At 67.4% G+C, this 19,744-nt stretch overlaps 8 protein-coding genes and 1 non-coding gene across 9 annotated transcripts; 3 read left to right on the forward strand and 6 right to left on the reverse strand.

Annotated features, from left to right (window-relative positions):
* Window positions 1–688: 688 nt before the first annotated feature.
* Window positions 689–2,942, forward strand: RHOBADRAFT_44280 (uncharacterized protein; the record flags this gene model as incomplete). Its single annotated transcript, XM_018414377.1, has 9 exons — window positions 689–904; window positions 1,014–1,061; window positions 1,120–1,206; window positions 1,273–1,364; window positions 1,481–1,727; window positions 1,807–2,096; window positions 2,181–2,575; window positions 2,644–2,852; window positions 2,934–2,942. 9 exons carry the CDS (start codon window positions 689–691, stop codon window positions 2,940–2,942), a joined length of 1,593 nt encoding a protein of 530 aa, XP_018270810.1.
* Window positions 2,943–3,133: 191 nt separating this feature from the next.
* On the reverse strand, window positions 3,134–6,466 carry RHOBADRAFT_53707 (uncharacterized protein; the record flags this gene model as incomplete). Its single annotated transcript, XM_018416969.1, has 13 exons — window positions 3,134–3,235; window positions 3,304–4,010; window positions 4,084–4,260; window positions 4,336–4,654; window positions 4,725–4,837; window positions 4,906–4,965; window positions 5,042–5,074; window positions 5,134–5,248; window positions 5,324–5,425; window positions 5,496–5,595; window positions 5,659–5,804; window positions 5,928–5,999; window positions 6,093–6,466. The coding sequence occupies 13 exons, from the start codon at window positions 6,464–6,466 to the stop codon at window positions 3,175–3,177; spliced, it is 2,379 nt and encodes a 792-aa protein (XP_018270811.1). The 3' UTR covers window positions 3,134–3,174.
* Window positions 6,467–6,912: 446 nt separating this feature from the next.
* RHOBADRAFT_44282 (uncharacterized protein) lies at window positions 6,913–7,783 on the reverse strand (the record flags this gene model as incomplete). The annotated part of the gene is made up of 4 exons (XM_018414378.1): window positions 6,913–7,096; window positions 7,181–7,368; window positions 7,472–7,611; window positions 7,711–7,783. 4 exons carry the CDS (start codon window positions 7,781–7,783, stop codon window positions 6,913–6,915), a joined length of 585 nt encoding a protein of 194 aa, XP_018270812.1.
* A 677-nt stretch (window positions 7,784–8,460) lies between these two features.
* On the forward strand, window positions 8,461–9,744 carry RHOBADRAFT_44283 (uncharacterized protein; the record flags this gene model as incomplete). The annotated part of the gene is made up of 7 exons (XM_018414379.1): window positions 8,461–8,496; window positions 8,563–8,611; window positions 8,710–8,781; window positions 8,895–8,909; window positions 8,974–9,284; window positions 9,413–9,613; window positions 9,694–9,744. 7 exons carry the CDS (start codon window positions 8,461–8,463, stop codon window positions 9,742–9,744), a joined length of 735 nt encoding a protein of 244 aa, XP_018270813.1.
* Window positions 9,745–9,841: 97 nt separating this feature from the next.
* Window positions 9,842–11,113, reverse strand: RHOBADRAFT_66486 (uncharacterized protein). The gene is made up of 7 exons (XM_018418980.1): window positions 11,039–11,113; window positions 10,963–10,977; window positions 10,708–10,888; window positions 10,493–10,632; window positions 10,357–10,419; window positions 10,177–10,284; window positions 9,842–10,058 (listed from the first exon to the last, which is right to left on the reverse strand). Exons 1-7 carry the CDS (start codon window positions 11,096–11,098, stop codon window positions 9,915–9,917), a joined length of 711 nt encoding a protein of 236 aa, XP_018270814.1. The 5' UTR covers window positions 11,099–11,113; the 3' UTR covers window positions 9,842–9,914.
* A 667-nt stretch (window positions 11,114–11,780) lies between these two features.
* On the reverse strand, window positions 11,781–11,874 carry RHOBADRAFT_t56. Its single transcript has one exon. It is a non-coding gene; the product is annotated as a tRNA-His (tRNA).
* Window positions 11,875–12,886: 1,012 nt separating this feature from the next.
* On the forward strand, window positions 12,887–16,379 carry RHOBADRAFT_53710 (uncharacterized protein; the record flags this gene model as incomplete). Its single annotated transcript, XM_018416970.1, has 9 exons — window positions 12,887–12,970; window positions 13,047–13,218; window positions 13,313–14,338; window positions 14,417–14,971; window positions 15,048–15,079; window positions 15,138–15,221; window positions 15,299–15,403; window positions 15,482–15,572; window positions 15,650–16,379. The coding sequence occupies 9 exons, from the start codon at window positions 12,887–12,889 to the stop codon at window positions 16,312–16,314; spliced, it is 2,814 nt and encodes a 937-aa protein (XP_018270815.1). The 3' UTR covers window positions 16,315–16,379.
* Window positions 16,380–16,838: 459 nt separating this feature from the next.
* Window positions 16,839–17,610, reverse strand: RHOBADRAFT_44286 (uncharacterized protein; the record flags this gene model as incomplete). The annotated part of the gene is made up of 3 exons (XM_018414380.1): window positions 16,839–16,956; window positions 17,078–17,164; window positions 17,405–17,610. 3 exons carry the CDS (start codon window positions 17,608–17,610, stop codon window positions 16,839–16,841), a joined length of 411 nt encoding a protein of 136 aa, XP_018270816.1.
* Window positions 17,611–18,131: 521 nt separating this feature from the next.
* Window positions 18,132–19,710, reverse strand: RHOBADRAFT_53712 (uncharacterized protein; the record flags this gene model as incomplete). The annotated part of the gene is made up of 1 exon (XM_018416971.1): window positions 18,132–19,710. A coding segment is annotated over one exon (1,578 nt), but the record flags the coding sequence as incomplete, so codon positions are not given.
* Between the last annotated feature and the right edge of the window lie 34 nt (window positions 19,711–19,744).

Raw genomic sequence — 19,744 nt, forward strand, 5'->3', positions numbered from 1 at the left:
GGGGCAGACTCGGCCGGCTTGTCGCCACCTGTAACGATCCTCCACGAGCCCTTTTCGAGTCGAGAGAGCGACCCTTCTGACGGGATCCAGAGACCGCGCGAGAGCTTCACGAGAGCACGAGAGAGCCGGCCTGTGCAGCTCGAGAGCGCGAGCTGCAGTTTCGCTCCCTGCCACTCTGCCTCTCCCACATCGGCTGCGCCCGCGCCAGAACCTCCAGCCGCTCCGAGCACAGTCTGCCGAGCGTGCCGTCGCGCACCCGCCCTCCCGACGGTCCGCCGGCGGGCGAGGGCGAACCCTTCGTTCTCATCAGCTCCCCGCACTTCTCGCCTTCTCCACAGCTGTCCACCCGCTCGAGCAGCGCGGCTCAGCCGCTCCGCAGCTGCTGCGAACTTATCCGCCACCGTCGGGCTCGTCCCTACGCGCCGTCGGCCCCTCGAGCTTCTGTCCGACGCGGGCTACGACGCTGCCGGCGCGCCCACGACGACCTCGTCGTCGTGCGGCTCGTGGCTATCTAGAGCTGCGGGAGGCTTGGCCAGCTTTCGCGCATTGCCTATCGCGCCGGCCCTCTGCCGCCTGAGCCGTCGGTACGGCCTCGAGATCGCGCTCGCTCGCCCTCCTCGTCTCGCGCCGATTTCGACGCTATCTCGCTCTCTTCCTCCTCTCCCACGCCCACACGACTCGCTCGAGAATGTCGGCCCTCGTCAGCATGAGCTCGAACACGACCGAGGCGACCTGCGACAAGAAGCTCGAGGAGGGCGTCGGCCGCACCGTCGCCGCGACCGACTCGCCGCTCGCGGCCATCTCGGAGGAGGACGGCGACGAGGGCGCCAAACTCGCTGGAGACGTCGCAGTCGAGTATACTGAGGAGGAGGAGAAGGCAGTGCGGCGCAAGGTCTTCATTCGTGTGCGTCCTCATCCCCTTCTCTCTCTCGTCGGCCCTCTTCCCACCTCCTCGCCCGCCCTCTTCCTCTTCCAGGTCCTCATCGACCTCTGACATCCTCTTGGGCCATCAGATCGTACCTCTGCTGGCGGCCGTCTACTTCTCGCAGTTCCTCGACAAGGTGCGTCCCCTCGGCTCTCGACGAGTTGCGCAGGATGCTCACGTCCTTTTTCCTCCAGGGCTCGGTCAACTACTCGGCCGTCATGGGCCTCCCGTTGGCGTCGAAAGGCGTCGAGTGGAATCTGTCCGTGATGGCGTTCTATATCGTACGTGCCGCTCGCAGTCGCGCGCCTCGACGTCGTCGCCCGACTAACCTCCTCCTTCTTCCTCAGGGCTTCGTCATCTTCGAGATCCCTCAAGCTCTACTCGCTCAACGGTTACCGATGGCCAAGTGGCTGGGCTTCAACATCTGCATTTGGTCAGGGTGCGTCCCCCTGCCGCCGCTCGGTCCCCCTCTTTGGGGCGCACCTCCTTCCTGCGCCTCTTTCCTGCGCCCGCTTCCTGCGCCTCGACCTGACCTCGCACACCCTTTCTCTGCAGCGCCCTGTGGCTCCATTCGGCGACGTCGCTCTTCGCGCCCTTCTTTGTGTTCCGAATCGTCCTCGGCGCCGCAGAATCCGTCGTCAGCCCAGTCCTTATCGCCAACGTCGCGGCGTGGTTCAAGAAGGACGAGCAGGCGACCGTCGTCGGCCTGTTTTATGCCATGAACGGAGTGGCTACCGTTGTTGGAGGCGCTCTCAGCTACGGCCTGAACGAGTATGAGGGTTCGGTGGCCAGGTGGCGCCTCGTACGTCGCCTCGCCGGTCTTTCGCCTCGTCTCTCCTTCCCAGGAACAGAGACTGACACCCGCTACTGTCCCCGCGCAGATCTACTTCGTCCTCGGGGCCATGGCCACGGTCGTCGGCGTCGCCGTCCTCATTTTCCTCCCCGACTCTGTCTCCTCGGCCAAGTTCCTCACGCCTCGCGAACGGCAGATCGCCCTCGAGCGCGTGCGCAGCAACCAGTCGGGCACGATCTCGCGGCGCTGGAAGAAGGTCCAAGCTCTCGAGGCCTGCCGAGACCCCAAGGTCTGGCTCCTTTGCGCGCTCATGTTCGTCATCTCGGTCCCGAACGCCGCCATCACGTCCTTCACGTCGATCCTCATCAAGAGCTTTGGGTGCGTGGCCGTCTCGTACGCCGTCTTGGCCTGTACCGTGCACTGAACCTCCTTCTCCTCTCCCTTCCCCTCGACTCGTCGCAGATACTCGTCGTCCGAGGCGCTCTTGTACAACATGCCGTCCGGCGCCGTCCAGCTCGTCACCACTCTCACGATCGCAGTCTGGGCCGACAAGCGGCGCGTGCGCATGCTCCCTTTCATCGGCGCCGTCATCCCCTCAATCATCGGCTTCGCGCTCCTCCTCGCCTACTCAAAGTCGGGCAGTACCAAGGAGCACAAGACCGTCCTACTCGTCGGCGTCTTCCTGTCGCAGACCTTCGTCTCCTCCCTCTCCCTCCTCTTCTCGTGGTCGGCGTCCAACATCGCCGGGTCGTCGAAGCGTTCGGTCGTCAACGGCGCCCTGCTCGTCTCGTTCGCCGGCGGCAACATCTGCGGCTCTCAAGCTTTCCAGCAGAGCACGGCGCCTCTCTACCTGCCGGGTCCGTCCTCTGCCTCGCGTTCTCTTCGTCGCCGTGCACCCTGACTGACTCGTCGCCTCTCCTGGCAGGCAAGATCACCCTCTTTGTCCTCCTCGTTCTCCTCGTCCCCCTCGCGCTCGTCCTGCGGTGGTACACGCTCCGCCTGAACCGCAAAAAGGCCGAGCAGGTCCGTGCGCTCGTCGAGGCGAACGGCTGGACCGACGAGGACCTGCAGCGGGAGAAGGACGCGATGGCTTTCAAAGACGCGACCGACTCGGAGAACGTGTTCTACGTCTACGTGCGTCCCCTTTCTCTTCTCTCGAGCCGTACTCGACCAAGTCGTCGACCGGAACTGACCTTCTCAAACCGCGCCCTGCAGGTCTGCTGAGCTCTTTCTCCGTCACTCTCTCGCCCTCTCTCTCCCTGTCCATGTCTCTGTCTCTGTAGATCTGGTACTCTGCGCAGTCGAGCTAGAAGTTCAAGCTCCCAATCCTGAGCGAGCCGTCCTGTCTCCCGCGTTTCCTGTCGCGCTCCGGCTCTCGGCGCTCGCGCCCTCTCGACTCAAGCGCACGCCGAGCATGACGATCGAGGACACGCTGTACAGCACACGAAAAGCTGCACTACGAGACGAGCGCGTGAATGTCCTGCGCGGCCGGCAACGCCGAGCTCCAGTTCCAGAACCTGCGGGGGCGCTCGAGCTGTCAGTACGAGGCCGCACGAGAGAGAGAGAGAGAGAGAGAGGGACGCACGAATCGGTACCGATGAGCGACTCGATCGTGAGCTCGTCGAGCTCTGCCGGCCCACTCGCGCCCGCCTGCGCCGCCGCGCCCTCGCCGCCGCCGCCGCCGCCGCCACCGTTCGCCTCGCCGTTCCTCGCCGCGACAGCGAGCACGTCGCCCGAATCGGTCGCCCAGAACCCCGCCGGCGGCGTCGCCGTCTCGCCTGTGCCGACCGTCCCGCCGGGCGAGAACCCGAGCCCGAGCGACCAGTACGGCGACGGGGCGTGCGGCGGCGCACCGCGAGGGCTCGGTCGCGCCGGCGAGCTCAGCGCGTCGTCCTCGCGCGGACGCTTGGCGGCACCCGAGGCGGCAGCTGCTGCTGCGGCGGCGGCGCCCGTCGCGAGGGGCGCGAGGAGCGACGGGTGCGGGACCGTCATCTCGGCCTCGAGGCGCTCGACGGCGGCCTTTACGGCCTGGGCGCGCTTCTGCTGCGAGCGGGGCGCACAGCTGAGGAGGGCGGCCGAGTGGCGCGCGGCGGCGAAGGCCTGCTTGATCGACGGGAACGACTGCTGCTGCGACGAGGCCGACGTGTCGGGCGACGACGCCGACGTGAGCTGCTCGGCGAGCGCCTTGCTGAACGAGGCGGGGAAGGCGCTCGACGGGTACGCCGGGCAGTCGTTGGACGCAAAGGCCGTCGGGACGAGCTTGATCATCTTGAGGAGGAAGAGGGCGCCGCTCTGTGTGCGAGAGGTGCGACGTTGGCGACTGAGCCCGACGAGATAAAGAGACAGAGAGAGAGGCGGGACGCACCGAGAGAGAGATCATGGTCATCTCGGCCGAATGAGCGACCTTGTGCGCGCGGTGGATGCCCTGGATGCGGACCGCGGCGTCGAGGGCGGTGCGCAGGAAGGGCAGGTGGATCGGGAGGAACTCCTCGGCCGACGTGATGTCGCGCAGGCCGAGCGTGTTGACGAAGAAGCGGGCCGACTGTGTGCGCGCGTGAGAGGCGAGGTGTCAGTCACTGGCGAGGAGGAGGGAAGAAGGCGAGGGAAGGGGACGGACCTGGAGCATGACCGAGAAGCTCGCGAGGACGTATCTGCCGGCCTCCTCCTCCTGCGTACCGGCCCACCCTGCCCACGTGCCGATCCACTGCTCGAGGTGGCTGTTGGCCTGCTGCACGACCTGGATAGTCTGCTCGACCGACTGGCGCTGCAGCTTGAGGAACGACTCCTGGACGACGCCGAGCACCGTGACGAGCTCGGACTGGGCAATGAGGCGGGCGTCGACGGGTCGCAGGGCGGGAAAGGCGAGGAGCAGGCGCGACGAGGTGACCGAGACGTCGATCGTGACGAGCGGGCGGCGGTTGAGCGAGAACGAGAGCCTGCTCGAGTGACTGTGTCAGTCTCGCGCATGGACAGGAGGGGTCGAGGGAGAGAGGATACGAGACGAACCAGATGTCCTGGGCGTAGAGCGTGAGCCAGATGCGCGCGGCGGGCATGAGCTGCTCAAAGACCTCGGCGGCCGAGGCCGGGGCGGACGCCGACGCGACGAGACGCTCGAGGCACTGCGGGTTCGAGCGCGTCAGGGCCGGGTGCTCGTGCGACTGGGAGGCGTAGAAGAGGGGGGACGCACACGAGGTAGGTCGAGCTGGAGGGCGAGCGTGACGGCGTGACCGGGCGGTGCACCTTTTCCCTGCAGACAGGTGACGGGCTCGAGTGAGCGGCCTCCTTCTCAGGCAAGGCGCGAGGGAGTGAGAGAGAGGACGCACGAGCCATGCGCCCCAGACGAGGCTGCCCTTGAGCTGCGGGAGAGAGAAAAGGTCGGCACGCCGTTCGAGAGCGGGAAGATGAGGCGGCTCACGTCGTCGAGCGTGACAGGGCGCTCGGCGTACAGCGTCTCGCGCATGAGTCTCAGCGCCTCGGTGCGGTTAAACTCGACGAGGGCCGTCTCGTTCGAGTGGCGCGACGCGACGGCGCTGCGGGAGAGTCGGTACGTCGTCAGGGCCAGGTCTCGAAAGGGGCGAGACGACGAGGATCGGCCAGGGACGCACATGATGCAGTGCATGAGGAGGGGCGAGCGGTCCTTGACCTGGCCGTAGTGGTCGGTCGTCGGCACGATGTAGGGCGCCAACGGGGCGTACATCTCCCAGAACCTGCTCGTGCGCGTGAGGTCAGTTTGCGGCACTCGATGTCGCGACGAGAGAGGAAAACGAGCCCACGCACAGGTCGAACGCCTTGCTGGCAAAGGCCTGGAACTCGGCGCTGTCGCGGCGATGGCGCTTCTTGCCGCCGTCGGGCGGCGTGAGGCCGTCCGAGTCACCGACTGCGGGCGACGAGGAGCAAACTGTCAGGCGACGCAGACGACGAGAAGAGAGAGGGGACGCACCCTCGCTCCATTGGCTGTCGCCCTCACGACGCTCGAGGCGGTCGAGGCGCGCCGTGTGCGAGCTTGCCGCCGACCGGATGAGGGCGAGCTCCGACTCGAGGCGGGCGAGACGAGCTTCGAGCGGCGACATCGAGCTGTTGCTGGGCCTGCAGTCGAGGATGTCAGGAGGCTGTCCTGGGACTGCGAACCGGCAAAGACCTCTTGAGAAGGGCGGAACTCGCCCTGCGACGGCGGCGTTGGCGGCGGCGAGCGGCGCACCCTGAACGAACGGCTTGTCGTCCATCTTCTTGCGCAGGTCGTCGGTGCTGATGCCCTCAAAGACGCACTCGATGCCGCCCTCCCTGCGTGCGGCACACGACGAGGGTCAGTCCGGCCGGCCAAATTGGCCGGAGCAGGCCTCGCGGCAAAGGGGGAGAGAGAGAGAGAAGGCGCACCTGCATCTGCGGCAGGGCCAGCTCTCGAGACCGGTGCAGCGAGCCTTGCTGCGACGGCAGTACAGGCACGCCTTGGCCGAGCGCTTGACGGTGGTGCTGATCGGGTCGGCGACTCGAGTCGGGACGTACGAGCCAGCGCGTTGTTTGGCGGCGTCGGGACCGACCGAGCCGGCGATGCTCGTGCGCGGTGAGGTCGAAGCTGATGGCGGGCCCGCGGTGGTCGGTGCAGGGTACGAGGCCGGCTGAGGGTGAGGGTTAGGACCCGGGGGAGGAGCGGCGTGATGAGGAGGAGGAGGGGGAAAGGGAGGCTGCTGCTGGTGCGCCGGGTGCGGCAGCTGGGCGTAGCTGCCCTGCGGCGAGCTGTCGTGCTGCATGACCGGCAGCGAGCGTGCTGTGAGCGGCGAGGCGAAAGAGAGAAGGCTGGCCCGTGGACGAGCGATCGAGGCGAACACCAAGTGTAGGCCAGCCGGCTTCTCTCGCTGCGTGCCCCAAGCTGTCCTGGAGCTGTACCACCAACTCTCTCGAGCCCCCGTCGAGAGCGACTTGCCGCGGCTCTCGTCCCGCTCCGACGGCTTGCAAGGCGCGTTCAAGTTCGACGGGTCCGAGTTACAGGAGGAGCAATCTAGCAGACAAGGGAGAGAGAAGGGGAGAGACAACCGCAGACACTCGAACACACAAGGAGAAAAGGGGAAAGGGGAAGGAGGGACGAGAACACCTCGCCGTCGACCGCCTTCTCGACTCGACCGACGACCTCGACGCCGCGCCGCACAGCCTCGCGACACGCAGCAGACGACGACGACGAGAAGGAGCGCACACCGCCTCACATGAGGGCGCACCCGCCCTTCTCGGGCTTTTCCGGCTCGGGGTTGAGGTCCTTCTCGATCTCGGCGACGACGGCGTCAAACACGCGCGACACGTTCTCGTTGGTGCGCGCCGACGACTCGAGGAAGACTGTCTTGCCCCACGACTGGGCGAGCGCTTGCCCTTCCTCGCGCGTCACTTGCCTGTGGACGAGGGGACGAGGTCAGGCGGGGTGTCGGCGGGGCGGGGCGGGACGAACGACGAGAGCGAGAGGGGGGGGGACGCACCTCTGCACGGCGAGGTCCGACTTGTTGCCGACGAGGACCATCGGGACCGAGTCGCGGCCGGTGTAGTTGAGGATCTTTTCGCGGATGATGGAGCACATCTCGAACGACGACCGCGACGAGACCGAGTAGACGAGGATCCAGCCGTGCAGGCCGACGGCGTGACGGGACGACAGGATCGAGAACTCGTCCTGTTGCGGGGCGCACGAGGACGGGGGCGAGGGTCAGTACGGACGTCGTGCGAGCGACCAGGGTCGGCCGACCCAAGTGGGGGAACAGAGAGGCGGGGCGCACCTGACCGGCCGTGTCGACAATGTCGAGCTGGAAGTCCTGGCCCTTGTACTTGACGGGCTTGGTGAACGTGTTCTCGATGGTCGGGTAGTAGCTGTCGACAAAGTGCTGGTCGACAAACTGCACCGTGAGCGACGACTTGCCTGCGAGGGGGTGGGGGCGACGGGCGAGAGGGTGAGCTCGTCTCGCTCCGGCGGCAAGGCCCTCGCAGGATCGCTCGAGGGATGGAATGGCCGACGCACCGACAGACCGCGAGCCGAGGAGCGCCACCTTGCGCTGCTTGGGACCGATAAGCTTGCCGGACGGAGTGGTCATGGCTGGGCGGCGAGTCGAGGCGAGGGTGTGCGGGCTGCCGAGGCCGAACAGGTCAGTGTCGCTCCCTCATGCGAGGCCGTGAGAGGGATGCACGCACAGCTTGAGGGGATCTGGGCCGGGCGCGAGGTCGGCGAGATCCGAGTCTGCGATCGAGGAAGACGAGGTCAGCGCACAGTCCCACAGCGCACGGCGGCCCCGCCCGCGCTCGCCCTCGAATCGCACAAGTTTCTCCAGGGTGTGAGCGCCCAGCGCAGCCCCCAAGAGGCGGTGTCGTGGAGGGAGGGACGGGAGGAGATGAGGTTGCGTCGGCCGAGGTGGAGTGACGACGGCGGGCTCAGGGTGCGGCGGCGGTTGACGGGTAGATAGAGGAGGCGTATGTGCTCACAGGGTGCTCGATGATCTGGCCTCGCAGCAGTGCGAGGAGCGTGGTGCCAGACGACCCTGCGGCCGACCTCGACGGAGATGAAGGCCGGCTTTACTCGGTCCTCCTCCCACCACCACGAGGCGCAGAGAGAGGTCCGTGCAACAGCTTTACTTAGCTCGCACGCACCGAAGCCACCCGGCCAACAGGCCCGCCCGCGAGAGGCTCGCGCCCTCTCCTCCTCCCCGGTCGCCGCCGTCCAGCGTCTCTCTCTTCCGCGCTCCTCACTCTCGCTTTCTCGTGCTTCTCTGCTACCATGGCTAGCTTCTGTCAGACCATGCTCGAGCGCTACGTACGTCCCACCTTTCTCCCGTCCTCGTCGTCGACCCGCCCTCCTGACCACAACTCGCTCCCGCAGGCCGACGACGTGCGCATCTCGACCGAGCACCCCTTCCTTGCCGCAGCAGGTGCGCTCAGCTTGTCGTCGAGGAGGTCTTCGACTGGGCGACCCGAGGCAAGGACGACGAGCTGACCTCTTCCTCCCCCTCCTTTCCCACCTTCACAGGCAAGCACGAGCTGTCGAGCGACAAGCTAAGCGAGTGGCTCACTCAAGATCGCTGCTACGCCCTCCATGGATGTGCGTCGTCCTCTCGCTCTCTTCCCCTCTCCCTCTCACTTGGGCTGCACGCATCTGCGCCCGCCTGGCTCCGTCGAGTTCAGGACATTGACTGCTTCTCCTCTTTGTCGCAGACCCCAAGTTCATCGGTCAGCTCAGCCTTTCCACCTCTTAATCGTCTCAAACCTGCTCCTGACCTCGTCACGCCAACAGCCTCGCTCATCTCGGCGCTCCCGCTCTCGTCGCCGGCGCACCAGTCGGCCTCGCAGTCGACCCTCGCCCTCCTGTCGTACGCCATGTCCAACATCCACCGCGAGGTCGGCTTCTTCGACAGCCTCAGGCCGCGGTTCGGGATCGACCTCGAGCGGCGCCCGACGGCGACCGACGCCGGCAAGCTCGAGGGCGGCCTCATGCGCACCAACACGCGCGCGTACGTCAGCCTGCTCATCGCGACGGGCGCCGAGGCGAGCCGCAACGGTGGCGGCATGGAGGAGGGACTCGTCCTACTCTGGACCATGGAAAAGGTGCGCACGGCCCTCCTTCTCTCGTCATCGCACCTCCTCCCCTCTGGACCTTTCCCTCCCGGCGCCGAGGGCCCGCTCGTCACGAGTCGTCCCGCACGCCTTCGTACTGACTCTCTCGACGTGCGCAGCTCTACAACCAGGCCTGGCTCTTTGCCGCGCAGCACACGGCCTCGCCCTCGGGCACCGATGGCAAGACGTCGGCCGCGCTCACCGAGCTCATCGACAACTGGACCAACGCCGAGTTTGCCGACTTTGTCACCAAGTGCGAGAATGCGGTCGACGAGCTCGCGCTCAAGGAGGGCACGCCCGAGTGGAACAGGGCGGAAGAGGTGCGCTCGAGCCTGTCCACTCTCTCGAGGTCGTCGTCGCACGAGTTGCTCACCTTTGTCTCTCGTCCCGCGTCGCACAGATCTTCAAGTACACGCTCTACCTCGAGCAGCGCTTCTGGCCCGACATGTAGGGCCCGTCGCGCTGTCGCCCTCGTCCCCCCAGCTCTCGCACCTGTTCCTCCCTCGTTCCTCGCGCCCTCTCTCTCTCTCTCTTCCAGCCTCCTTGAGCAGATGTGCAACTCAGTCTTTACAGTATCTGTCCACTCTGAGAACGGGCGCGAGAGACGCTCCTCGCTCCCTGTCATCGGCCCTCGTCTGGCTTCTTCTGCTCGCCGTTCGTCATGCCGATCGTCTCCTCCTTGCGCGCTGCGTTCTCGGGCGCGGGCGTGACCGGCCCCTTGGGCGTCACCATCTTGAACATGCACACGTCGCGGATGGCGGCGTACTGCGGGCGACGAGAGATTCAGTCGACGAAGAGGGAGGGGGAGGAGGTCCGAGCGAGACTTGGAAAGGGGCTCTTGTCTCCCTCGCTCGTCCTCAGAGAGCGAGAGCGAGAGACGCACATTGGGGCCGCCGCACCGGGCGATCGGCACGGTCTTGGAGATGTCGATCTCGCCGTTAGTGAGGACGCCCTCGTCGATGTGGATGCCGACGACGCGGCCGATGACGACCTGCGAGAGGGGCGCTCGAGAGCGATTCAGTGCCGGCGCCTCGTCTGGGAAGGAGAGAGAGTGTGCGCTCACGTCGACAGAGGCACCAACGCCGTCTCCTGGCAGGCGCAGGGTCGTGTGGTGGACGCACTCGAACTGGCGAGGGGTCGAGGACGAGGTCAGCTCGTCAAATCGGCCCGACGCAGATAGAGAGGAACGCTCGACGCACGTTGATGGGCGACGCCTTGACGAACGGGCATTTGACGAGCGAGCCGTAGCCCTTCTCGAGGCCGGCGAGCTCGAACTCGTCGACGCCGTACGGCACCTCGGTCGCCGACTTGTTCATCTCTTCTCGCAGGTCGTACGTCGCTGTGTGTAGTGTGTGCTCGTCAGGGTCTGGAGCCCGAGAGAAGATGCGACGAGACGAGCGAGAGGGAGACGCACCGAGAGACCAGCAGAACTCTTGCGTGCGCTCGGCGTTCTCGACGTTGTCCTTGCGCTCGCCGCTGTCCTTGACGTTGGCCGCAAACATGACGTACGGCGGCGAGAACGTGAGGTGCGCAAACTGGCTGTACGGCGCGAGGTTGGCCGAGCCGTCCTTGTTGAGCGTCGAGATCCAGCCGATCTGCGGGCGTGCGAGGGAGGCTCCAGGGTCAGGTCGGGCCCCGGGCGCACGCTCGGTGTGACTCTGGAGCTCACAGGTCGTGGTACGACGCAGCTGCGCGGCGATAGAGAGGTCAGCGAGCGTTCGTGCGGAGGAGGAGCGAGAGTGGACGCACGACTTGAACGGGTCCTTCTTGAGGCCATGCGGGGTCTTGCCGGGCTCGTAGAACATGCTGCGCTCGTCGCTGGGCGTGCGGTGGAGGAGCACAAGCGTGTGCGCGACGAGGAGAGAGCCGTCGTCGACCGCACGTGCGGGCGGGTCCAATCGGAAAGGCTGGGCCCGGATTTCGAAACCGGCGAGACATCCTCAAAACGGCGTGCCGTCGGCTCCCAACTACGTCGTCTTCGCGCCGTCGCCTCACGGGCGGCGCAGACGCTCGAACGAATCGTTGTGCAGCAGCAGGGGCTCTCAGTGACGTGTGGCGCTGCTGGACGGGCAGCCGCAGCCAGCGTCGGGCGCCTTGCGCTGCGGTCAAAGGTGCTCTCTCTCGAGCCGCGAATCCCTCTCCTTCTTGCTCGGTGCGGCCTACAGGGACTTGCCCCGTACCGCCAGAGACGATTCGAGGGCAGTGGAGGTGTCACGAGCGACAAAGGCAGCCAGGCGCGACGACTCGAGCGCGACCTTCCCAAGTTGCGCGGCCCGCCCTTCCTCGCTTTCTACTAGCCTTCTGGTGCCGCTGCTCGATCGGAATGCACAAACCAGGTCCACTATAGTCAGGCAGAAGCAGCGGAAGCAAGGGCAAGTCGATGAGGAGGCGCTGGCGCCCCCTTCATCGTCCCCTTCCTCCTGGGCTTCGCCTCGCCTTGCCCCCGGCCGCTGCTGCTACCGGCGACCGCTCCAGGCAGCAAAAAGATGACCGTACCGCGAATTGAACGCGGGTCTCCACAGCAAAGTATGCCAAATGGCTCCTCCACAATGTGGTGTCTTAACCACTGGACGATACGATCTTTGGTGAGGGTGGAGCCGACAAATAACGTTGAGATCCCGTACGCTGGCTGGCTCTCTCATCCGGCGTCGTCGCGCGAACAAGACGTGTCCGTGCGATGCGGGTTCCCGCGGCCTCACCTCGGCAGGGACGCCTCGTCTTTTGCGCTAAAACGCTCGCCGCGAGTCTGACGTGTCGCCGCTCGCGTGAACCGGCGCAACTGGCGAGCAGGGAGCCCGCACCCTCTGGCGCTTCCGCAAGCCGAGAGCCGCTGCGCGGCTCAAGCGGCGCGCACTAGCCCGAATGTGCGTCTCGCGCTTCTCCGGACGCCGGCTCGACCCTGCGAGCGAGTTCGCGAAGAACGGCGCCAGCACAAGGCGCGATGACAGAGAAACGGAAGATTCTCGGTTTGAGAAGGTCGCCCTCGAGCACTGCGAATACGGCCGCCCAGGGGCTTCGCGCGCTTGTTCCGGAAACCGCGACGTGTAGCTGAGTACTTGTACCGTCGAACGCGTCGCCCTGTCGCCGGCAAGGAGGGTGTCGCACGCTGCGGCAATTCGTCTGGTTCGCAGTCGTGCGTGCCGCCAGCGCTGCTCGCAAAGTCGTTCGCCCGTCGTGCCTCCTTTGCGTCTCTCGGTAAGAAGCGCAGACCACCAGCTGTACAATTTCGCTGAGCCGACGCTTCGAGCTGCGGTCCGTGCACGAAGGGGGAGTCACCCTGGCCGCCCAAGTCGCGAGCGTCTCTGCCCGACGCCAACGCCTTCTTTCGTGACTCGCCAGCTCGACAGCAGACGCAGAAGGCGGGCACAAACTCTCGAGACACTGGGGAGCGCGACGGAGAGAGGCGGGCGCAACTCGGGAGCTGCTCGATTACAAGCGGGGAATACAAAATCGCTAAGGGCGAGAATCGTAATGTCGGAATAAGGCGCCGACAGACTAAGAAATTGCGGTCGGGGGAGGCGCACAGCCGACCCCGCACTCTTGGAACGCGCCTCGACGCTTCCCGTCGCCCTCGTCCTCCACCACCCGGCACCATGCTGCTGCGAGCACTATGCGCACTGGCTGCGTGTGCATCTGTGGCTCGCGCTGAGCTCGACGAGACCGACTACACGCCAATCGTGCGTCCCCCCACCTCCTCATCATCTCCCGCTCTGCCCACCCGTGAGCCTGACCCACACCACCACGACGGCGCAGGTCGTACCGCTCGCCGTACGGAGCCCGTACCTCGGCGCGTATCTCACCGGGCGCGAGGACAAGACGCTCGTGTCGATGGACCCGCACTTCTGGACGACGCTCCCTCTCGGGTGGAAGGGCCTCCTGCGTGTCGACGGGCACACGTGGAACTGGATGGGCAACCTGACCGACTGTGAGCACTTCTCCTCCCACTCGCCCTGCCCGCAAACACCCCCTCAACTGCCGACCTCGACACGAGCTGACCTCGCCGGACGCGACATCTGCAGGGCCAGCCGCGACCAACGCCTCGATCCGCCATACTGCCTCCGAGTCGGGCTTTACCTTGACCAACGACCCGCCGACTGTCGCCCTACACGCCTCGTTCCTGTCGCCCGTCACGCCCGCCGACCTGTTCCGCCAGTCGATCCCGTTCTCGTACCTGCACCTGTCGGCCGAGTCGCTCGACGGTCAAGCGCACGACGTCGACGTCTACTCCGAGGTCAACGGCCTGTGGCTCGCCGACGAGGAGCACGAGGAGCTCGAGTGGGCGGTGCACGAGCCAGAGCGAGGAACCGGTCGAGACTTTGTCGGCGTGCGCGCACGGCTCAAGCACCAGCGGCCGTTCGAGGAGGCGTACCACAACGACCTGTGGTCCGACGAGTGGGTCTCGACCGACCGCATCCTGCAGGGCGACCTGTGGTACGCGGCGCAGGACGTGCCCGGCTCGACCGTCCGCACGACGTTCGCCGCCGGCGACGACGCCATGACGACGCGGCGCCTCTTTGCCGAGTCGGGCTCGCTCCGCAGCGTCGTCAACACGACCCAGCCTCGCCCTACCCGTACTCGCCGCGCCCACAACGCCTCGCTCGTCCTCGACGAGCCCGTCTTTGCGCTCGCGCACTCGTTCGGCCGCATCTCGCCCGCGAGCCCGCCCGAGGACCGCTCGGCGCTCGTCGCCATCGGCCACGTGCGCGACCCGCTCGTCCAGTACATGACGGGCACGAGCGGCCACAAGGAGGTCGTTGCGCTGCGGCCCCTGTGGGCGTCGACGTTCGTCGACGTGGCGCACCTCGTCGGCTGGTTCCTCGTCGACTACCCGACGGCCAAGCGCATGAGCGACGAGTTCAACGCCAAGCTGTACGCCGATGCGCGCGCCGTCGAGTCGCAAGAGTACGCGCACGTCGTCGCCGTGTCGACGCGGCAGATCTTCATGGCGCTCGAGGCCGTGTGGGACGAGTCGGTCGAGGGTCGCGACGCCAGGGAGGGCCTCGTGACGTGGAGCCCGTTGACGGGCGAGCCTGTACCGACCATGAGTGCGTCCGACCGCCCTCTCAGATCTTTTCGCCGCTCTCCCCCGAGCTCTCCCTGACTCTCGCCCCCACTGCCCGCAGTCATGCTCAAGGAGATCAGCTCGAACGGCAACTGCCAAACGGTCGACGTCATTGCGCCCATCCTCCCCTTCCTCCTGTACGCCTCGCCGACGCTCATCCCGCTCCTCCTCGAGCCGATCCACCGGTACATGGCGTCAGGCTTGTACGTCCCCGTCCCGCCGACGCACGACCTCGGCGACCACTACCCGAACGCGACGGCGCACAACGACTTCCTGCACCCGAACCTGCCGATCGAGGAGGCCGGCAACGCCCTGTGCCTCCAGCTCGCCGGCATGCGCGTCGCCGACCCGTCGACGGCGGCGCTCTCGGCGCACGAGCGCGTCAGCCACTGGGTCGACAAGGCGTCGTCCAAGGCGTCGAGCTGGGCGGGGAGGAACAAGGAGGCGCAGCGAGTCGGGTGGGAGGCGGACGTTGGGGTTGGGAAGGACCACCGGCGAGAGGGGGCTCGCATGGCGAGGGCGCAGGCGAGGGAGCGGTACGCGCTCCTCAAGAAGTGGGCCGACTACCTCGAGGAGGAGAGCTTGTACCCGGGCGACCAACGCACGACCGACGACTGTGCGCCCTCGCCCTTCTCTGTATCTCTCTCGCCGACCTCGAGCGCGACTGACTCTCCCACCCTCCTTCGACCCAGTCTTTGGCTCGGCCCCGAATCAGACGTCGCTCGTGCGTCCCCTCTCTCTCGTTCCTCCAAGCGACTGACGAAGCCGATCTTCCCTCGCAGGTCGTCAAGGGCATCATGGGCCTGCGCGCCATGAGCGAGATCGCGAGCGACCTCGGCGAGACGGCCGACCGCGACTACTACCTCGTGCGTGCTCGCCTCGCCCACCTCTCACGGCCTCCCTTTCGACGCAGACCCAGCTCATCGGGACCTCGCGCTCGCAGGACGTCTCGAACCGGTTCCGCGACACGTTCCTCGACATGACCGTGTCCAAGGACGGCACGCACATCCTCGGCACGTACAACAACCAGTCGAGCTGGGTCACGCATGTGCGTCGAGCTCGTCGTCCCAGCCAACTCGAGAAAACCTCGCCCTGACTCGGGACCCCCTCTCTCTCTCGCTCGCAGTACAACCTCTACTTCGACAAGTTGTTCGACACCAAGGTGTTCCCCGACTCGGTCTACCGCATGCTCGACGCCTTTTACCCGACCGTCGCACGTGCGTCTCGTCTCTCCCCCTCGCCCTCTCCTCCCTCGTCGACCTCCTCCTGACCCTCCTGCACCCGCCCACCACAGAGCCCTACGGCCCGCCTCTCGACTCGCGCTTCCCCGACCGCGCCAAGACCGACTGGCTCGCGTGGGCCGCCGCCCTCTTCCCTCGCTCGTCCCCCTCGTCCTCCTCCTCGCGCACCCTGTTCCTCGACGCGCTCGCGCGCTACTTTCGCCAGGACCGCAACGCCGTCTTTGGCGACTCGATCACGCCGGACGAGGGCTGGTCAGTCGGGTTCCTGAGCCGCCCCGTGGCGGGCGGGCACTACTCGCTCCTCGGCCTCGCCGTCCTCGCCCAAGCGCGCGCCGACGCCGCCGCCACGACCCTCCTGTCGCGCTCGCGCTCGAGCCTGAGCCAGTCGCTCCTCGCCCTCGCGGCACTTGTCGCGCTCACTGTCGTCGCGCTCGTCGGCGCGCGCGGCGTAAGGCGCTGCGTGAGGCGCCGGAGCGGGTACGTCGAGCTCGGCGGCGGGCGGCGGCGCGCGGGGAGCAGGGGGGCGAGCCGGGTGAGCGTGGACGGGGTGTGGGGCGTGGGGAGCCCGAGGAGCGTGTTTGAGCTGGCGGAGCTCGAGGACGAGGGGGACGAGGGCGCGGGCGAGGGCGAGGGCGAGGAGGAGAGCTGGAGGTTGAGGCGGCCGCCGCAAGGGGGCCTGAGCGCCAGTGCGGGACACGGCGGCAAGCGCAGGGACTAGACCGAACCGAGCCGAGTAGACCTTGCTCTCTCTCTCGCGTTGCGTGTATCTCTTGACGAGCTGTATCGGACTCGCTGCGACGAGCGCGGCGAGTGAAGTGAGAGCTAGAGCGCGAGAGCGGGATCGAGCACGACTAGGTCGCATCTCTTCGGTACGAGAACGGCACGACGGGTACAGTGCAATAGCTGACGACGAGCCTATCGAGAAAGAACGAGAGAAAGTAGTCCTCGCGCCGAGCGCCGGCAAGAGAGAGGGAGAGGGAGAGGAGCGAGGCGCTAGTCGGCAGGGGGGAGGGCGGGGGGCTGCGCAGGAGAGATGGGGGTACGAACGACATGGGGAGGGAAAGGCAAAGACGGAGGTGGTAACGACAGTAGGAAACGAGGAACGATGGGCGTGCGAGACGAGGAAGGGGTGGGTCCGCTCCTCGAGCTCGTTCTCGCGCGCGCCCTGTCGCTCTGGTGGTACAAGCCGCCGCCGACGCCTCGACGACGACGACGACAACGAGGGAGGGGGGGCTGCGCGGCTCAGAACGGCGCCGAGTTCTCGTTGCCGGCCGTGGTCGACGACTGGCCGAGGCTCGACTTCTTTTGCGGCTGCTGGCCGGCCGCCTGGAACGACGACGAGAGCGACAGCGGCTTGCCCCTGCGGGTGGTGCCAAGGTGTCAGTACGCGTGTCGTTCGCAGACCACGAGCGCGCCCTCGAGAGGCGGGTCCCGAGGGCGCCCGCTCGAGAGAGAGAGAGAGCGAGACGGCGCGGACGCACTTGGCAAAGTGGCGCTGCTTGCTCTGTGCGAGCTTTTTGGTGCAGGGCGACACCATGTGGTCGGTCGGCGACTGGAACGACGACTGGCTGTCGAGGGTTGGAGCCGAGCCGGGTTTGTTGAGTGACGACGAGGGGGAGGGGGAAGGCGAGGTGGCGGCGAGGGCGAGGCGAGAGGGAGTGCACGCAGGTAGACAGTGCGAGTGGGAGAGTGAAGGGGAAGAAGGGGAGCAGTCAGTGCCTGTCCTTCCACGAGAGGGCCGAGGAGCGAGGCTCGGTCGAGGGAGGGAGGAGGGACGACTCGGAGGGAAGGGGGGGAGGGAGACGCACCCGCTCGCGGCCATCTTCTTCATGAGGAAGCCCTTTGCGCCGAGGTTCATGGCCGAGTGCCCCTGCTCGATGGGCCCGGTCCCCTGGGGCAGCTGCGCCTGGTCCTGGGGGGCGACGTGCATGGGCGCGATCGACTCGGTCGGCGAGGGCGCCTGGTGGTGCGCGGCGGGCGAGGCCGTGGTGAACTCGAAGGTCGGGGCCGACATGGTGCGGGTTGGGGCTTGGGGTGTGGAGAGAGAGAGAGAGAGCGAGAGAGTGAGGGGGAGGAGGGAGAAAGAGCGCGGACAGCGACGAGCGAGTCGAGAGGTTGAACGACGCTCGACAGCAGCCCTCACCGCCACCGCCTTCTCTAGCTGGGCTGCCGGTAAAGGCCACCCTCGTAGCACACACCAGTACTCTGCACACATTCGTCGCCACACAGCCACTCGAGACGACGCGAGCTTGCGCCCCTGAAGCCGGACTCGGCCGCTCTTCTTCTTCGACAGCTCGCTCTCTCGAACGGACTCAGACTCAGACTCGAGAACGACAAATGACAGCAGACTGGTTGCAGGTGCGCACGCGCACATGCAAGGGCAGGGAGGTACGAGTAAAAGGGGGCAAGCTGCGACGAGGACGGCAAGCGCGAGGGGAGGGGAGCTAGAGAGGGGCAACGAAGGGGGCGGACGGGGCATCTCAGAGAGGGAGGGGGAAACACGAGGGGAAGAGGAGGAGGGGGACCGGGCGAGAGGGAAAGGGGGGGAAGAAAGGGCGAGCAAAAGAAAGGGCCTCCTCACGCCCCAACATGCACCGTCGCCAGCGACGGCACAAGCACCCCCTCGACCTCTCCCACCCCGCTCCCACTGCCGCTGCTGCAGCGCCGGCCGCCGCTCGCCCGCAGGCTCTCGATCGCCCTCGCGCGCATGCGTGACGAGAAGTTGGTCGCCTCGCTCAGGTCGGTCGGCGGGCCGCGAGGCTGCCGCACGGCGTAGGCCGTGCCCGGGACCGGCGGCGGGGCGTAGCGCGGCACGGGCGCCGGCGCCGGCGCCGGCGAGGGCGAGTGCGAGGGTGCGTAGGTCGAAGCGTGCGGCGACAGGACGGCGTGCGAGTCCGACACGGAGCGGTGGCCGTACGCGTCGGCCGGCGCCGCGTAGAACTCGCCCTGCGACGGCGGCGGCGCGAACGACGACGAGGCGGGCCGGGCGCGACTCGCGACGGCGACGCCGGCGCCTCCCTTGCGCTGCTCGACTGCGTGGCCGAGCCCGACGAGCGCGTCGAGGTGAGACCGGCGGCGCGCCGCCTTGACACCCTGCTGCTGCTGCGGCTGCTGCTCGTGGCGCTTGGCGACGTCGAGGCTCGCGTCGGGCGACGAAGGGCGCGTCTCGCCGCTCTCGGACCCGGACGAGCTCGTGTCCGGGTAGGGCTGGCCGGGCGCCGACAGGATCAGGGCCGGCGGCGGCGGGCTCGCACGCGGCTGCTGCTGCTGCTGCTGCTGGCCGTAGAGCGGCGGCGTCGAGCGATGCTCGCGCGACGCGCTCCTCGACTGCGGCTGCGACTGGGCGCCGGGACGAGGTACTGCCGGCCCGCGACCGTGCGGCGACGAGCTGCCGCCGCGCGAGCGCTGCTGCTGCTGAGGCGCGTACTGCGCCTGCTCCTGGCGCTGCCGGCGCGCGAGCGCAGACGCGACGAGCGGGTTCTGCGCCTCGTGCGCGCCGCTCGTCGGGGCCGGCGCGAACTGCTGCTGCTGCTGGGCAAAGCCGCGGCCGCCGCCGGCGGCGTGCGGGCCGGCCGAGTACGGGCCCTGGTGCTGCTGCTGGTGCTGGTGCTGGTGCTGCTGCTGCTGGTGCGGCGCCGGGGCGTAGTTGGCGATTTGGGGCGCGGGCTGGGCGTGCGCTTGACCCTGGCCCTGGCCCTGGCGCTGCGCGGCGAGGAGGCGGTAGGCCGCGTCGCGCTCGAGCTGCTGCTGGGCGACAATCTGCTGCTCGATGGTGCGCTGCAGGCCGGCGAGCTCGGCGAGGTAGGCGCTCTGCGCCTGCTGGAACTCGGCGGCGGCGGGCGCGAACGCGGCGGCGGCGGCCGGGTTGTGGTACTGGCCTTGCGCCTGGTGCATGTTGTGGTTCTGGTTGTGGTTGTACTGGTGGTGGTACTGGTTCGGGAGGGGCGCCGAGCGGAGCGACGACAGGAGGCGAGCGCGGTGCTGGTCGAGGGCCGGCGGCGCGTGCTGCTGACCGCCGAGCGCGAGCGGCTCCGGGCGAGGGCGGGCCTGGTGGTTCTGGTGCTGCTGAGCGTAGTAGTGGCTCATCGTCGTAGGGGCGTGGCTGGTGCTGGTCCTGTGCGCGTCGACGAGGGACCGGAGGCGCGTGT

This window comes from Rhodotorula graminis, assembly GCF_001329695.1.
Source record: "Rhodotorula graminis WP1 unplaced genomic scaffold RHOBAscaffold_7, whole genome shotgun sequence".
NCBI lineage: Eukaryota > Fungi > Basidiomycota > Microbotryomycetes > Sporidiobolales > Sporidiobolaceae > Rhodotorula > Rhodotorula graminis.

Excerpts from the sequence above, each read along its gene's own strand:
- RHOBADRAFT_66486 (XM_018418980.1), bottom strand. The coding sequence starts at position 11,098 with ATGTTCTACGAGCCCGGCAAGACCCCGCATGGCCTCAAGAAGGACCCG. Across the intron at positions 10,285-10,356 it reads GCGTTGGTGCCTCTGTCGAC|GTCGTCATCGGCCGCGTCGT; the intron begins GTGAGCGCACAC and ends CCCCTCTCGCAG. Across the intron at positions 10,059-10,176 it reads CCCGGTGCGGCGGCCCCAAT|TACGCCGCCATCCGCGACGT; the intron begins GTGCGTCTCTCG and ends CGTCGCCCGCAG.